The sequence below is a fragment of the Symphodus melops genome, assembly GCF_947650265.1.
Source record: "Symphodus melops genome assembly, chromosome: 1".
Taxonomy (NCBI): Eukaryota; Metazoa; Chordata; class Actinopteri; order Labriformes; family Labridae; genus Symphodus; species Symphodus melops.
Genome location: NC_136691.1, coordinates 29,726,679 through 29,744,832, shown reverse-complemented (window position 1 = coordinate 29,744,832; position 18,154 = coordinate 29,726,679). Strand labels below are relative to the sequence as shown.

Sequence of the window (18,154 nt, the reverse complement as noted above, 5' to 3'; positions counted from 1 at the left end):
AGAAGGCAAGTTTCTCTCAACACTGAGTCCCTTCACTATGGTACGACAGCTTCATATGTATAATAGGCCTATTTTTCATGGTCCATTCTCTTGATATGCTTCACAACAGGAAGTTCTGCTGCACTCCTTCATAAAGGGATAGTTTCACTCTCACACATGGCAAGATTGACTGAAATCTCTGCTTCAACTTTTATTTGTTAGATAGATAGATAGATAGATTGGTAGATAGATAGATAGATAGATAGATAGATAGATAGATAGATAGATAGATAGATAGATAGATAGATAGATAGATAGATAGATAGATACTTTATTGATCCCGAGGGAAATTCAAGTGATCCCGAGGGAAATTCAAGGTGTTGTTGTCATAGTTTGATCTTACCATGTGCATTTTATTGGATATTTTTAATCCTCACCACCATTCAGTATTTTGCTCCATTTCTCGTTTCTTATCTTGTGCCGTTGGACCACCTGTCTGTGTCGATGAGGGGGGCTAATTTCAAAATACATGAACTCCTGTGTGTGTTCAAACCCCTCTGTGTGTGTTCTCAAAGTGAATTATTAAGTGTATAAAAAGGGGAAAAATGGTACAAAGTTCTGTTCAACTTTATTTTGGCCCTGCTGAGCCTCAAACATCAGGAGGGACGCATCACATCCTGGACACTCTGTTCACCACCCGCCCATCAGGCTTTGGAAAAAAAGACAGGAAAGGGTTATTATGAGAATTGAATTTAGCAAAATGACACATTGCTTGTTTGAATACTCCACAGAAAGGACATCCCTTTTGAATAAGAAGCATAAAATAATACCACTTCTTGTCTCCACTTATTTTTCTAGCCAGCTGTCACCTTACAGAGGCTCGACTTACTCCTCTGACTTTAAAAAGGAGAGGCATGTTCAGCTTCAAAAATAAAAACAAGGGAAATCTTGACCTTAAACAAAGACATCTAAAAACATCACCTTCACCTTTCCCATGACCTTTAATCAAGCCATGTAGTGTCGATCAGGATATTCATTTCTGTTATTTAAGAATCATCTTGTTTTTATTGAACTTAAAACTTAAGATGAGGCTTTAAGTCATAAAGGACTACTCTTTACATTAACCTCATGTGAGGGGTTAACATGGAAGTAATGTGCTCCTCTAACTTTAATGAACTCCATTAGTTTCATTTTAAGATTCAGTGGTACAACAGAAGGACAGTGAGGCTGTGATCTGCTCCTTACTTAACATTCACCTGTTTGTTTGACTTTTCAAATCACCTTGTAAACTTGTTATTTTAAACGTGCTTCATAAGTAGGATTATTATAATGATGATTATTGGCATATAGGTAAACAAATCAAGCAACAAAGCCATGGCAGTGACTAACAATGAATAATAAACACACACACACAGTATGTTGTATGTAGGCACACATACATTAACCTTTAAATAGAAAGGCATGTTAGCCGTGGACTTCCAGGTGAATCTTTGATGTGTGTGTGATGATCTACAAAATGAGGGCTGGATTCATGACCATTCAACATGACTACCATGTTTCTAATGATACAAAGCTTCATGCAAATGGGTGAAGTATCCCTTTAAATAGACCTCGCCATCGCTCACAGAATCACTGATGTGAAAATGGACAAAGTCACGTTTCGTATTTAACGGCCGCTGAACAAGAGCTCCTGATGTAGTTCTATGAAGAGGTGAAAGAGACTTTAAGGAAAAAGGGCAATACAAGGGGCATAATTAAAGAAAAAAACCTGGTAGACTATAGCGGACCGGCTTAAGTATTCCAAAACTGCACAATTTAATAAAGAGCACTGGAACTGTCGTAGTTAGGCTGCAATTAAAGGACGAAAGGAGAAATGTAGAGTATGATTAAATACTTATTCATAATGTGTGTCATTTAATATATTTTTCTCATGTTACGTTTTTATCTATTTTATCTTTCTATTCTGAAGAACAAACTTGTATGGCCATTAAAGGACCTGGCAGCAAGTTAAAATTAAATACAAGAACATTTTGCAGGCTGGTAAGGCTGGTGACTTTAAAGTAGATAACGGTGAACGCATGAGGTGAATAGATGAGGCGCCTGCTGACATGTTGAATGTCTGTATGATTGTTAAGCACTGGCACAGGGGGCAGACCCACCAAGCCAGGATATGACTCCAGCGGAGGAGCTGGCACTCCATTTAAATAAAGGGAGGCCAGTGATGGAGGGGATCCAGGGAGGAACAGTAACTGACTCTGACTGGCCATAGAAACTGTCCGCTTCATTTAAGGTACATATTTCAGCACTACTGCACATGGAACACAATAAAATAAGTATATCACACTGTCTTACTTTAGATTTCCTTGCAGTGTCTGGGAACACGCTTGTGCTTTTGGAGCCACCAGAAGATGATCCGGTTAGTACATTGTCTTGAAATCATAGGCTTGGTATGGCCTGTGGAACATTAATTCAAGTTTTCTCAATACATGCGTGTATATGGCAGGGGGACGGCACATGTGCAGCTGCAGAATGCACTTCTGCAGATGAGGAGACTGTGTCATTGGACTCCAATAACCTGCTTATTTAGTCCATGAAGGATATAAAGTCAGTGACGTGGTGCTAGTAGAACATATATGTGTAACAGGACCGATGCTGTCTCCCAAGCAGCCTGTTAACATTGTGAGTATTTGCAAAAACTAAATCTAAAAGTAAAAGTAAATCTATATTGTTTACAAATCCTGCTGTGCTAATTGCCATTTCTTTTACAGACGTCACAAACTGTCTGACGACTATATGCAGAGCACCTGGAGAGACGGACACAGCTGGCAGATTCACTCAAGAAGAGAACACTCCAAGAAACGGAGCTGGATCTTGAGATTAAACGCCGGACACAAACTGGACCTGGAAATCTCCTTTCTTAGGCTTGCAATGTTATGCAGTACTGCACATTGCAGCAATGACATTACAGGGCCCGTCCGGGGAAACCCTCCGGTGGTGCAGGCGCTGAAACTGAGATTTCAGAAGGCCCAAGGTCATCTCGATTCGAGCCCTTGTTTTGTGGTGTGCATGGTTGTAGGCCTGCTGTGGTGGGGTTCGGGGGTCGGCAAGGGGAGTCAAGAGGAATGACTTGCAGGCGTGGCCTTTGTCTCCCAGCAGCACACCAGAGAATTCACCTGATAATACGAGAGATCATTTAGAAGACTGCACGGCAGAGTACAAATAAAAAGTGTTGCATACCTGGGCAAAGTCTCTCGTACAATGGACTAACCCGACTCTGGAGTCATGCACTGAGCCAGGCCAAATAAACAGCTGACAAGGCAGTCAGCGTCACAGATCATCTGAAATGTTAGGTTATAACCTATTAAGGTCATTTACTGCACAGAATTAATTTAATTAGGTCATAGTAACCACAAATGACTCTTTCCTGAACACTGATGCTGTGGAAGGATTTCCTGTTAATGTCATCTCCCTCATGTTCTCCTGAGCAGTATCCAACTGTGACCTTACAAACTAATGGTTGCCTGTTGAAATTCAGGTTACCTCCTTGATGTACCAGGGGTCTTCTGTGACCAGGGAAGGTGATGAATATGTTGATGAATGATTTTCGTGCCAGACAAACGCCTCTTATTGTGCAGCAAATAGTTCCTTTATATTCAGTTTCTCTGCTTCCCCAACAGAATAAAGGATGCTCCCACTTGCAAAAAATCTGAATGTAACACAGACATCTGTGGTACAGTGAGAGCATGGCTTTGTGCCAGCTTTGTGCCGTCTGGTGCTCTATACTTTGACCCAGCAGCCTACATGAATACCTTAGTCCATCACCTGAGAATCTGTATCTCTCAATGAGACAGTCAGTGGGTCTGAGCTGTCCCAGAAGACTCTTTCATGCCTGAATGCTCGACAATAAAACACATTTATGAAACCTTTGACAGAAATTTGACAAGCAGTCTTCATTAGCATAGAAACAGAACACTTGGCCTGAGTACTAATACTACCACTTGAATCAATATAAAAAAGACTGTTGCAATTACAAACAGCCATTAGATTTAAATGAAATGAGAAATGACAATATATGGTTAATATTTTGATGCAGTATAATTAAAATGATGCAACATACTTAGAAAGACATGCTGTAAAACACATGAGTTAAGTTTGATCTGCTTTCATGCTTTCATCGGCTTCAGGCTAAATTCAGCCAGGATAACCAACGTATCCCGCCTTAATCCTTTATCTTGGTTTTCACTGGGTTATCACTCCTCTGAACTACGAGGCAGGATTTGAGCTTAGCGAGGTCACTTCAGGGTTAACTCTGGGTTTTCAGTCCTACGAGGGTCGATTACTTTTTACCTGGGTATATCGCCACGGTAACTGATGCTGCACACCTGACCTGCTCCGGAGCAGGTTATGTTGGAGATAAGAGATCAAACTGTGAAAATCTCCGCCCACTGACCAATCAGATCTTTTGTTAGTCCGTTAAGTTATTGATTATGTCTTGATATCCTGCAAACAGGTTTTTTCCAAAAAGTTTCTCGCGTCATGGCCCCAGATCTGTTACAGATTGTAAACATGTCTCTGTCCTCAGGTGTCTTCCCACAGGCGCTGAAAACAGCAGTCATCAAGCCACTATTAAAAAAGAACAATCGAGACAAGTCAATAATGAACAATTACAGGCCGATATCAAATCTTCCTTTTTTAGGTAAATTAATCAGAAAAAAAAAAAAGCAGTTAAATAACTTTTTGACATTGAGCGACTGTTTCGATGTTTTCCAGTCAGGTTTTAGACAAAATCACAGCACTGAGACATCTCAAGGTGTTTAATGACTGTTTAAACACAAACAGAACCTCAGTCTTAGTCTTACTTGAGCTCAGTGCTGCGTTCAACACAGTTGACCACAATATATCACTCAACCGACTGGAAAACAGTCGGTTCAGTGATATATTGGGACAGCACTAAACTGGTTTGAGTCCTATCTAAAGAACAGGGACTTCTTCGTGTCTTATAGGTAACTTCGAATCTGAGCAAACAAAAATTACTTGTGGAGTTCCCCAAGGTTCCATCCTGGGACCTCTTCTGTTTAACGTCTACATGCTCCCACTAGCTCAGATTATAAAAAACAATGAAATAAGTTATCATAACTACGCAGACGACACACAAATATATATTACAATGTCTCCAGGAGATCACAGTCCTATCAAAACACTGCGTAAATGCATAGATCAAATCAATGAGTGGATGTGCAAAAACTTTCTCCAGCTGAACAAAGACAAAACAGAGGTTGTTGTTTTTGGAGCAAAGGAAGAGCGACTAAGAGTCAGCACACAGCTAGAGTCAGTTAAACTCAAAACTACAGACCAGGCAAGAAATCTGGGCGTAGTGATGGACTCAGACCTACATTTTAAAAACCACATCAAGACAATTATAAAATCAGCCTACTATCACCTGAAGAAGATTTCAAGAATTAGAGGACTTATGTCTCAGCAGGACCTGGAAACACACGTCCATGCTTTTATCTTCAGTCGTCTTGATTACTGTAACAGTGTCTTTACAGGTCTGCCTAAAACATCAGTCAGACAACTCCAGCTGATCCAGAACGCTGCTGCTAGAGTCCTCACCAAAACCAAGAACCTGGATCACATCAGTCCAGTTCTGAGGTCTTTACACTGGCTGCCAGTCTGTCAGAGATTAGACTTTAAAATCCTGCTGATGGTTTATAAAGCGCTTAATGGTTCAGGGCCAAAATACATGAGTGACCTGCTGATTCACTACGAACCGCCCAGACCGCTCAGCTGGTCTGGTCCAGGTCTGCCCTCTGTCCCCAGAGTCAGAACCAAACATGGAGAAGCAGCCTTCAGCTTCTATGCTTTGTATATCTGGAACAAACTCTCTGTAGGTCAGCTGAATCTCTCAGCTCTTTTAAATCCAGGTTAAAGACTCACCTGTTTACAGCTGCCTTTAACTAAAATATTTTAATAAAGGTTTTAATGCACTGTAACTTTTAAATCCTTTTTATATTCTTCCTTAAATTAATTTTATTTGAATTGTTTTTACTTGAACAAATTTTAAGTTTTAATAATTTCAGTGATTTTTAACTTTTTATAGTGATTGTAAATCACAGATTTATGTATTCATCTGCTGAGTATTTTCACATTGGTGATAGTTGGGCTGTGGAGCATCGTGCGGGGGCGTCTCGGAGGTCTGAGCTGTGACTCCACACAGATAAGATCCAACTGTGAACTCGTGTCCTCGGGGAGACGTCCCGGGGGGGATTATTAGGAATTCATTTCGGTACGAGTAGGACCAGCAGGTGAATCTGTGTCCGGCGGGATGTAAGACTTTAACAGTCACAGGGACTTTAAAGCAACAAGATGTGTGTGCACACTGAGCTGATCACCTGTCGTCGTTCGTTATAAACAGACCCAACAGGATTTTAAGAACCTATCATCGTTCTGAATAAGCAATACCAGATTTTATAACGTATCTTTTCTTTCTTCTATCATGATGCTTTTGATGTCTTGTGTAAAGCACTTTGCCTTGTTGTTGAAATGTACTATACAAATAAACTGCCTTGTCTATGTTTCACTGATATCCTTCAACAGAGGCTGAAAAAAGCGCCGTGACATTTTAGTTGAAGATGTAAAATTACAAATATTTTCTTGTGGCTTTGAATTGTATATTCATGTTCAATGTGTCCATGCTGCTCTGTTTGTGATGGTCAGAGCTGCAGTTTAACTTCTAAAACCTTTTCTACTCTCCACTTTAAAGAGTCAGAGCAGCACATTCAGTTCAGAGCAGAAACGAGTTATTAGAGTCAGTTCTAAGGTGAACTAACCATGGGACAAATATGAGCTGCACTTTTTACTCACAGATTTTCCTTTTTTTTGTTCTTCCTGCATTTGTTCCTGCAGCTGTGTCTCTTGGGAGCCTGTTTGTCTTAACGTATTTATATCGTTAATATAGTTTGTAGTTTTTGTAAAGATGTTTGTAGATATGACGATCTGCTGACGGCAGACGCAGTTATGGTTGTAATAGGTTAAATGACGCTAACTCCGCCCCTTTTACGTGAACGCGCTCTTGGTAACCCTGGGTTGATGGATCAGGTTGATAAACGGCATCGTAGGACTGATAATCACGATCTCGTATGTCAGGGTTTGTTAAGCCAGATCACCCAAAGAGACCCTGGATATGTTGAACTCTCTCTGTAGTCCAGGCCTCAGGTCCAGCCCAGCGTCACTGATTTAACTGGCGCGTGCAAGATAAAAAAAAAAAAAATCACCATGTCACCTCCAGGGCCCCGTAATTTTTCCATAAGTGTTTGGTGCAAAAAAAACCAAAAAACCAAACTGTGATTATTGACTTGAGATAGGCTTCACCCTAACCCATGACTTTCCAAAGTGGAGGTCGGGACCCCTTGAGGGGGTCGCGAGACTCTTTCAAAAAATCATTTAAAATTGTTTAAAATGACATATTTTCCCCATTATTGTAGAAAGAAAACACATTTTCTTTAGTGTGTTGTTTTAATTCCGGTCTTTCGATAAACATAGTGTACGTTTTAATCACCTCCGGGACAATTGGCGCCCCCATTCTCCTGCACCGTCACGTGCTGACAATCAGAATCAGCTTTATTGGTCAGGCATGTTTAACTGTGGTAGACTGCGCTCGTACAAAGTAAACATTAAATAATAACAATATAAACAAGTAAAGACTAATATGTACAATACTAAAGACTCTCTTCCAGCTTTTGAGCAGTTTCCATGAGTCCCAAATATTCACAAGTAAATTCAACATCATCTCCTGTGTTTTGGATTTCACTAATTAATTAAAGCATCAGCATCCAATGTAATTCACTCATGATCTTACTTTAGTAGACCCCATATCTTCATTTCTCTGTGGGTATCATTAAAGGTTCACGATGTGGTTGCAAAATGGATTTCTCAAAGAGCCAATGAAAGACTGCTTCCTGCACGCAGTACAGGAGATGTGATTCATCGGGCATTTGATGTGGACAGGTATTGCTCTGAGTGTTTTATTTGTCCTTCTCAGATCAAATGTTTATTTTCTTTGTTGTCGTCGACCTGTACATCGGGGTAAAGAGACAAACAGGGATACTACTGTGTGCTGTGTCCATTGTTCGGGCAGTGCAATAGAGTCTGTTTCATCACAAGACTATCTCTCCACCCCATTTAATCAGCATGTCCTCATTCAAAGATGACTATGACTGGCTTTCATCTTGATTTAAATGTTTTGCAATGCAGTTTGTGGCTGCCGAGATAAAAAGCTTTAATGTTAAGATGCGAGCACAAACAAGCAAAGACTCAGCGAGCAGAGGAAGCTTAGAAAAGACCAGCAATTAATTCTGAATGCCTTTTATTTATTGAACAGCAAAAATATAACAAATACGCACAACAAATATTCCATTTGATGGGATGTATAGCAGATGTGTGTGTGTGTGTGTGTTCGTGTGTGTGAATGATGCTGTGGCATCATTATCTCAGCAGGGCATCTATAAGTCCAAACACAGCACAGCAGGATGCTGTTTGGAGAGTAAGCCTGGGGAGGTGAGCAGGCGGAGGGGGGCTGAATTGATGAGTGTGTTGAGCTAAAGGGGAGCAGGTTGGTGATCCTGAGCAGGAATACATACAGATCAATACACTGTCTGCCCGCAAGGAAATAATCTCCATCACAGCACAAGATATACTCGTTGCTTTAACACTGTAGAGGCTAAGCCGACGCTTTCAGCCAGTGAGGCGCTGCACCTGGGTTAATAATTGATGCGCTGGTGTTAGCTTGTTTCATGAATGAAAGTCCACTTGTTTCTTCTTATTTGGTTCATCATTTCCATATTTTACCAACAATTATCACCACAGGTAACCATGCTCTCCACTGCTTTAGCGGTCAAAAACTGTTTCGCCCTTCCAGGTGGAACCGATGACCAGTAACAAAGGTTGCTACCTTATATAGAGAATTGTGACACACTACGGCTGAAGTAATCAGGAGTCTGAGCAGGTGAGGAGGACTGAGGATGGCCAGCCTTGTTCACGCTGCACCTGCAAATCTGACTTTTAACTCATCCAGATTTGATCTAGTTTTTTTTTTTTTTTGACTGGACTCAAAAAGCCACATGAGATCTGGTTTTTCCAAATCTGATTCAAACCACATGGAGGTGGTTTCAAATCTGATTCCTACAGTTCCGACTCAATCTGAACGTTTCGGTCACTTCAATGCGCCTCCTCTGTCACTCTCAACGCGACGCCATCGAACAACAACAATGACATGGATCCGACAGGCCGGAAGTTAACTTTGGTCAGTGAAAGATAAGAAAACTGACTGCTTCTCACACTTCTCTGTCATCCGTTTTGCTTTGTGTTTTTCAATACGGACACGCAGATTAGATCTGGTTGCTTACAATTTGCAAAGTGGACAGTCAGTCAGTCAGATCAGATTCGGATCAGATTTGGGCGGCAGTCTGAACAAAGTCAGAGAGACAACAAGAAACACAAGGGAGAGAGGAAAACTAAAGAAACAGGAGAACAAAAATGCAATCTTGTTTCCTGTAGGCTCAGACCTTGACAATCTAAAACCCTGTTTCCACCGAGCGGTCCGGCTCGGTTCGTCGGGCATTTTGCGGCGTTTCCATAGACTAATCCCGGGAAAGATTCCCAAATAACCGATCTGTACCGTCCCACTTTTTGGGACCCTTCTGTTGGGGTGCCAAGAATGTGGAGCCGACCCGAAAAGGCGGAGCTAAACACTGCAGTCCGCTGATTGGTTGAAAGAATCGTCACTTCCCGTGTTACGTCAGCAAACAAAACTCTGCCGTGTTTAAACATTGACTCTAACACACAGCTGATTGTTTACGTGTGTATTTGTCCTCGCCGCTCACAGCCTTCTCTGAAACAAAGCTGGATGAGTTTGTGTAATAAAGAGTCACATGACAGTGACAGAGGAGATGAACTGCTGGATGTCTCCAGTGTTGGTTTTATTTGTGTAGCATTTTTCTCCTTTGTTGAATTTATTAGTTAGCGGTTAGCGGTTAGCTGTTAGCGGTTAGCTGTTAGCTGCTATCATATGATGCTATTTACATAGTGGCTATCGTCATCAGGCTCACACGCCACCTACCAAATAGGGCACGGGTGGCTGTGGAAACACAAACAGGATCGGGCTTAATCGAACTAAACCGCACCAAACTGTACCGATCCGTACTGGACTGCTGTGTGGAAATGTCCCTGTCTTGGTTTTTAGGATTAAAACAAAAGGATTCAGAGGTCACATAAGATGCAAAATACACTTTCTCATGTTGTTAAAACACTAATGTATGCGCCTTTTTCCAGTCATAAGTTTGATTATTATTTCTTGGGTTGTATTTTGATGGCGTGTAAAAGATAATGTTTTTGTTTATGTGGAGAATATTTACTGGGATAATTCATATTTTATTTTGAAGGTTTGTGATAATTTGTGAGACTTCCATTAGAAAACAGGAAGTGACCTTTGTTGTTTTTTGTTGTCATGGTGAAATAAACGAGTGAGCAGCACGGTAGTGCGGGCTTGGATGTGCCAGCTCAACATGTAAACCCTGTTGTGTCATCACTCAAGAGTGTTTAAGAAATATGTAAGTTTAAGAACTAAAGAAATACCAAAGAAAATTATTGAAGAAACCACTACAACTAATATGTGTCTCTCATCTGACTACAAAGAAAAGTCCATCCTCTCCGTCTTCTGCCTGCAGAAAATGTGTGCTTTTCCCTTCATGACATCACAAAGGGCAGTAACCCCTCCCCCTTATCCGCTGCCTCCACCTCTTCTTTTTTTATTATTATTTTTTTTACAAAGACCAAGCGCTGACAAAGAAAGCGCAATTTACAACTTTTTATCAGACACCTCAATTAGTGATCTATAATACAAGTGGTGACAGACAGCGGAGTGAAAATGGTCTGCTTGTATCATAACAAAGGACTACTGCCCCCTGTGGACATGGAGAGTTATTGCCTCTCATGCACAGAACGTACCTGGTGGTTGGCCGTGGGCTGCGGTCTTTGTGGTGTGTTCAGGTGCCTCTTTTTGGCTTGAGGCGACGCCACACTAGTTCTTTGCCGTTTACTCTGGTGTGTCAGAGCCGAAATAAAAGCCTTAGGCGACACTTTTTATTTATAAATGTAAATTAATGGAATGTCCAACGTGCAATTAAAAAATGTGTTTTAACTGTGAAACTAGGCCTAGCGGAATTTAGGTAATCAAGAAAATCCTAGGAACAGACACAGACAGGCTTCAGATATAAAGCCCATGGTTTTTTCTATCATTCTATCATTAATTTATTTTATGATGGTAAACTCAGCTTCCATTAGGCCCACACTTCTCTCATCTGTAAGAGTGGCGAGTGTAGCAGAGGAAAGAAGCGGGGTGATAAAATGACTTCTGATTGGCTGAGACACCTGAACTCACCTCAGGGACCTAATCAGACACTCATCACAGGTGTGTGTGTGTGTGTGTTTGCGCTCGCTCCGCTGGACCGCTTCCTCTCCTGCTGTGTCGGCGTCAGACAAACATGTAACTAATATAAGTGTCAGGCTTCACTTGTTAAACATGAAGGTACCGGAGGAGGAACTTATGGGCGACATTTTGAAGCGGCTGACAGGTGAGTCGGCTCTACCTGCGTACAGCAACATCGAGAAGTTCAAACGAGGGAAGGAAGGCTCCTACTTTGTGGCTGAAGACTTCAATGAAACCGTGAAAAAGCGAGAATTGGTCAACGCCAAGGAGCGGCTAAGAGTGAGTGTGTGTTGGAAATGACATATTCTAGGATACTGGAGTTCAGTTCTGTGTGACAGGACGGGAACTAGTCTACACTCAGCACATGATCCAGGTCCACTATAGACCGGCTTAAACGTCACTGCTTTAACATCTGTTGGAGTTTATTTTTCTCTCCTACTGTCATGCACATAACTTAATCTGTGAATGCCTGTGGTCCACAGCAGTCATTCTCAAAGTGGGCTCAAGTCATTGAAAAAGCATATAAATACAAACTGGATCTTCTTGCGCCAATAAAATCCGCTATTTTGTCCGCTTTAGTTTCGTGTCAGCAGATCACCTCTGATGTGATTGAGACATGTCTGTCACTTCATAGTCACAAAGATAACAAAAACATTTCCTCAAAGTTTATAGAAGGAATTACATGTAAAGTATAAATGCAGCCCAATTCTGTTGTTGCAAACTACTTCATAATACATTAATATAATACATTAATATATGCTTATCAACGTGACAATAATGACGTTTGAGATCCCCTGACCTATTCAGACAAACATGTTTGGTAGGAAGGTTTTTCAGAATAAAACTCGACAAGATTAAAAGAAACTTTTTTTTTTTAGGAGGGTCCAAAATTTTCTAAATTAGTTTTTATGCTCTTAAAGCTTTTTATATATCGGACATGGAGTCAGGATGCAAAGTGGACCAGGATGAGACAGACGAGAGTGGGGAGCCACAGGTCAGATTTGAACCCGGTCCACCAAATAGGTCTGATTAGTTAATGTCCTCATGGACGCACACTCACTTATTTCGGGTGTCAGGGCGCCCCCTATGGATGACCTGACTCCTGGTATTTGCCTTTAATACTGCCGATGCTCCAGGTCCTTCAGTCTCAGCTTTCTTTTGGCCAACACGTCACTTATTTTGAAGCACTTTATTGAAGAGCCTACGTCTTTCTTATTCTCCCCTCTCTGCTCCACCTTTCCTTTTCCTGTGTCCTTGTCACCTGCCGATAATGTTGTCGATGTCCGTTGAGCAGTCGCACTCGTTTTTTAACGGTGCGAGCGTTCAGAGGTCAGTTCCTGAGTGTGAGAGCGTTTTGTCAGATGAGTCTGGTTCTTGTTGAGTTTGCGGCCACTTCAAGGACATTTCCTCCGTGCTGAATGTTGCTCATGATGGATTCACGTTTCACAAATCCAGGTTTGATTGAGTGTGTTATTGTTCTGTATTAATGTGTCACGATGCATCTTTCACAGATAAGGAACCTGAACACGATGTTCTCCCGCTTGAAGCGAATGGTCCCGCTGATGCGCCCAGACCGCAAGCCGAGTAAAGTGGACACACTCAAAGCAGCCACTGAATACATTCGATTGCTTGTTGCAGTTCTGCAGGAGCATGACAGCGTAAGTGCAGCAATTATCACCACTCTTTGTTAAAGAATCAAAAAATCTGCTCTGCCAAGGACAGCACGGCCACTTACCTGCGCCCTGCACTCTGAAATGTTGATTTGTGTCATTGTGGGTTTTTTTAGGATGATGGCAGCGGGACTGATTTCTTAAAGAATGCAATCACTTATGGCCAGACCGAAGGCTTGGGAAGTGACCTTTGGAGAGTCGATGATGTGAGTGTTTGCTGTTTCCTCTTTGAAGCTCATGACTCATCATCCAGGCGGTTTGACCCCAGCTTAAATAATCACATTAATAATTCTCTGTCTCCCCTGGGAAACAATGTGACATTGAGTGATTTTATTTTGAAGGTGGACAAACTGAAGTGTGGTACTTTGGCGAGCTGTCGACTCACATCACGGCACTTAGAGGCTCGCCAATAAACGGTTCTCCTTGAGCAGGAAAAAAGTTTTTCTCCGTTTTTTCGCCGTCACGGATGTGGATGTAATTTGTGCACCGTTATCTCCAATATGTAAAACCAGTTAACGAGCTCTGTTGAGCGAGTGTCAGTGCCATGTAGATCCCCCTCCTTCTTCGTCCCTCTTTGTGGATAATGACTCTCTGCTCCCTTTCTGTTTGTGTCTTAGCTGGGCCTTTGTCCTACCCTGCATGAATACAGCCCTGAAAACACTTGTGTTGTGATTTGGTGTTTTATGAATTCAACTGACTTTACTATATTTGACCTGAGTATAAGCTGCCGCCCTTAAACGAGCAGTATGTGACTCTGACGCCTAGTGTTTAAAATGGGAACTGCAATCTAAATTGTAACCATCATAGACAGCTGGCTCCGCCCCCTCCTCTCACACAGGTCACCATGTGGTGGACACTGTAGCTTCAGTGTTTAGCCAGCTCTGCATGTGGTGGACACTGTAGCTTCAGTGTTTAGCCAGCTCTGCATGTGGTGGCCACTGTAGCTTCAGTGTTTAGCCAGCTCTACATGTAGAGACACTGTAGCTTCAGTGTTTAGCCAGCTCTGCATGGGTCTGTAAAGCTTTCTGCGTTCTAACCTCTCTCCATGTTTCAAAAGCATCTCCAACATTGATCCTAGTTTGAGCAGCTTTCTGCTGCTGGAGCTTATTAGAAACATGCAGAGGCTTTTTAGCTCGGGTACAATCACTTCTATCTGAAGCAGTTCCACTGCCCGCTTCCATCGCTGCAACACCTGTTGACCTGATAACTGCTCTCATATCTGACAAACAGAGGGGCGTCCAAAACGGCCTTCAAAGCCCCGCCTACCTTCTCTGGTCCAATCAAATCCAGAGCATTCAGGAGCAGAATCTAAAGTTAGAAGGAGGACATACTGGCTGCTGCATTGTTGTCAGAGAAGCTTCAACACTGCAGGTTTCCTTCATGATCACACAGGAAGAGAGCAGCTCTCTGATTGGCTGATTGATCACACAGGACGAGAGCGTCATCAGCTCACTCTGTCATGGATTCTCCGTCTTCACGGCGATGAATCAGGGTGGCAGGCTATGTTTTAATTCTATGCTTTTTCCTGACAGTTGCTGAACATGTCGGAGGACCACATGGCAGATGGATTCACTTTGGCCCCAATACCGGTACCAGAGGACGGGGACATGAGCAGACTGGTGCTGCAACACTGTGTGATGCCTTCATACCAGTTTATCATCCAGGTGGCTCCTGATCAAAGCTCGGTAACTCTTCCCACTAATATTGGACTGTAGCTGCTTCTGATCCTCAAGCTGGAGTGCAGTGAAGAAATAATTAATGTCAGACATGCATGTGGAAACCTGCATCGACAGACATGAAGCTCCTTTGTATTGCATCTGTTACTCCATGATTTCTGCCTGTTTCTACCATGTCAAACAAGTGGTGCGAGTCCACATTTCATTGAAGCGAGGTTAAAATTTCAATCATAACATTCAAGGTTCCTTCCAGGCATCTATTCCAGTTAACGTCTTACGTCGCTTTATCAAGAGCGAACAGAAACGTGTTTTCTCCAGAACGCCTCGGGGGGGGAAATGCACAAATATGACCAGCAGCCTGTTCTTTAACGGAGAAATAATTGGATAAAATGTAATCATGTTTGTCTCCTTCAGTGAGTCTTCATGCAGCAGTTGTACGTGAACCTTTTCAAACACAACACAGGCATCCTATCCTTCCCCTGCGAGGCCCTTCAACAAGACACAATCAGGCGAAGATAAAGTCTCTGAAATGATATATAATCACATCTGCAATCAACACCAACTGTTCCATTTTCTTCAGCTTTGTAACATCCGAAGCACAGACAACTGTCCACACAAGTTCCCGGTTCCTCTGATTGTTAAATCACGGTGGCGAGGTTGAGTGATAAACAACCTTATTCCCCCCCCCTCGTGGGTCGTCATGCCTTCTCACGCCATCAGTACGGCGAGCTGTTGACATTTAAACAGCACCTGCAGCAGCGCTCTCCAGATAGCAGCTTGATTTCCAGATTTGGTCAGACAGAGCCAATGTTTGTGTCCAAGAGATGATGTGAAATAAAACGTCAGAAAAAGAAACTTCATAGTAATAATCATCAACCTGTCCTCGTCTCCACAGATGTCTCAACCTTTCTGACCGGGGACCAGCAGAAGTCTTGGATCAATACTAAATATCTGGCAGGTAGTTTTTTTTTCTTTTTCTTTTCTTTAAATAATGCATCATCACGACCGTGAATCAATCAGCAGGAACATCCAATTATTCTCAGGTCAAATCCAGACACCTTAAAAATCACACCAACTGTTGTGAAGTCCAACAGGACACACACAGGGAGCTCATGGAGTCGTAGTTTGGATTCACATGTATCGTAGTGTAAGCAGCTGCAGGAAGTGTGTAAATGCTGCCCCCGTGTGGTCTGAAAGGATCGAGTCCTTTCTTTGTGTTAGGGTCAGTACACATGAGTGAACAGCAACATGTCAGACTGCAGAGACACAGGCTGACTGCCTCCTGTAGTCCCGCCGGAGGTTCACGTGTGAAGATTTGTCATAGATTTCTATGGTCTCTGCCTCGTCCTGCCTTGCTATGGAGCTTGACTCAGTCTCACTACCAAAATGGAGAAGGGGAAGGAGCTGTGGCAGGTTGGGGGGGGGGGGGGGGGGGCAGCCAGGTCATGGGAGGTGATAAAGAGTTTGGAGCTGATCCACTGGAGGAGGCGTAGCCAGTTATGAAGGACGGGGTAGACGTGGTCACTGCTGCAGACGGCAGAACTCTGAACACGGTGTCGATGAGTGTTTTGAACGATGAACCGGAGATGAGCGGTCGAACCTGGAAGTGATGACATTGTGTCCTCTGTGTACGTCACTCCATCACGTCCTGTAATCCTAAAGGATCCTGACTCAGAGGTCAAAGGTCTGTTTCCTCCACATCAGACTCAGGGTACGTCTCACTTTCGTTATTTGCAGTCTCCTCGGTCCTCGGCCGAACCGGAAGTAGTTCCAAAGCCGCCATGTTGAGGATCGTCCCAAAGCTCTAATAGCGAACGGAGGAGAGAGGATCGAGGAGAGAGGAGGCTGATCCGAGGAGCGATGACCGAGGAGACACGAGAGCTGACTTCACGGAAGTCTTTTCACTGACAGACACGCCCCCTTCTCGTATATCACTCACTGATTGGACGCTGCACAGGATCAGACTTCAGTGAAACAGAGTTTAATAGGGGAGAAAAGACGGACATTAAAAAGAGGCTAAACGGAGCGTGGGACATTTAAACAGATGATGAACATCAGTGAGTTTGTAAAGAGTCGCTCTGTGATGAGCTGGGATTAAAAAGAGTCTGACGAAGAGGAGTCCTTTTTATATTCTCACTTATTTATCTTCACAAAGTTTCATCATTTAGATTCTAATCAATCATTTTCAGTATCTTGACACATAAATATCTGTGTTTATAAAATACAGAGTTGGTTGTCTAAATACAGGCTAGGTTCAGTCCAAACTGTTTAATAATAATCAATAATTATAGACAATTCAAAATGAAATCTTTGAGTCAGTAGAAACTGTCCTTTTGGTTATGAGTGGACTGCAGGTTGTTCTTCAGGTGTTTTTTTTATCAGGTAAAGAAACTAAACACTGTAACTGTGTTTGATTAGAAATAATACAGTGTGTGTTTGATGAGAAATAATACAGTGTTTGTGTGTATGTGGACATAAACAGCTGTTCGGCTGATTGACAGCTGAACGTGATCAGCTGATGTTGCGTCATGTGACGCTGTCGAGGAAACGACGTCTCATGTGTCTTAAAGCTGATTTCCTCGGTCCTCTCTCCTCGGCTTCGTTTCCTCCGTGCATCTCTGGTGGGCGGGACTAAGACGCAAGTGGAGGAGACAACTCGGAGGACACTCGGTGCAAATAAGGGAACTGAGAAAGGCCCTCAGTCACACTTTATTTTCAACCACACAGGAGCTGCTATGATACACATTGTTAGAGCGCCCTCTGCTGGTCCATCACTGTATGTGGAGTCAGGCGGGTAACATGATGTGTGTAAAGTTGTTGATGATGCGGACAGGAAGTGGTTAATAACTCGCTGATTGGTGTTCTTTTCATTAAAGCTGTTTGTTGATTCACTTCTAGGGGCCTGTTGCTTTGAAGAAACCGATTGTTCCTTGAAGAAAATTTTATTTTATTTTCACTTTTCAAGTTTAAAATTTTGTTTGAGCCGATATTTATGTGCTTTTATTTTCATTTATGTAAAAGTGTAACCTGGACAGCCCTGAAATAAATACTTAAAATCTGCTTCTGTTTTAAAGTTTCTCTTGGATTTTCTATTTTACATTTCCCATCATTTCACTAAAAAAAAGTCCTACAGGAGGTAGAGTCTGCAGTTATCAGACCTGGGCTGGTCTGGGTCTGGGATGCAGACACACTATATAGACTTCAAATGTTCCTTTTTAATAAAGCTCATAGTCAGGGCTGGATCAGACCAGGTCATTGGCTTTGACTGCTGGAGGATCTCTCTCTCTCTCTCTCTGTCTCTGTCTCTCTCTCTGTCTCTCTCTCTGTCTCTCTCTGTCTCTCTC

The 18,154-nt window shown here is 42.5% G+C and overlaps 1 protein-coding gene across 2 annotated transcripts; it reads left to right on the top strand.

Annotated features, from left to right (window-relative positions):
* The first annotated feature begins 11,490 nt into the window (after nucleotides 1-11,490).
* Nucleotides 11,491-17,870, top strand: figla (folliculogenesis specific bHLH transcription factor). Of its 2 annotated transcripts, none has more exons than XM_079346007.1 (6): nucleotides 11,491-11,743; nucleotides 12,976-13,122; nucleotides 13,251-13,340; nucleotides 14,667-14,819; nucleotides 15,706-15,764; nucleotides 17,709-17,870. In XM_079346007.1, exons 1-5 carry the CDS (start codon nucleotides 11,558-11,560, stop codon nucleotides 15,721-15,723), a joined length of 594 nt encoding a protein of 197 aa, XP_079202133.1. In that variant the 5' UTR covers nucleotides 11,491-11,557; the 3' UTR covers nucleotides 15,724-15,764; nucleotides 17,709-17,870. The 2 variants fall into 2 exon arrangements, with proteins under 2 accessions (XP_079202133.1, XP_079202132.1); XM_079346006.1 differs by having other exon boundaries at nucleotides 15,706-15,768.
* The last annotated feature ends 284 nt before the right edge of the window (nucleotides 17,871-18,154 follow it).

Bases quoted from the DNA above. Each gene is read 5' to 3' on its own strand.
- figla (XM_079346007.1), top strand. From the start codon at position 11,558: ATGAAGGTACCGGAGGAGGAACTTATGGGCGACATTTTGAAGCGGCTG. The intron at 11,744-12,975 runs GTGAGTGTGTGT...CATCTTTCACAG, and splicing joins ACGCCAAGGAGCGGCTAAGA to ATAAGGAACCTGAACACGAT. The intron at 13,123-13,250 runs GTAAGTGCAGCA...GGGTTTTTTTAG, and splicing joins TTCTGCAGGAGCATGACAGC to GATGATGGCAGCGGGACTGA.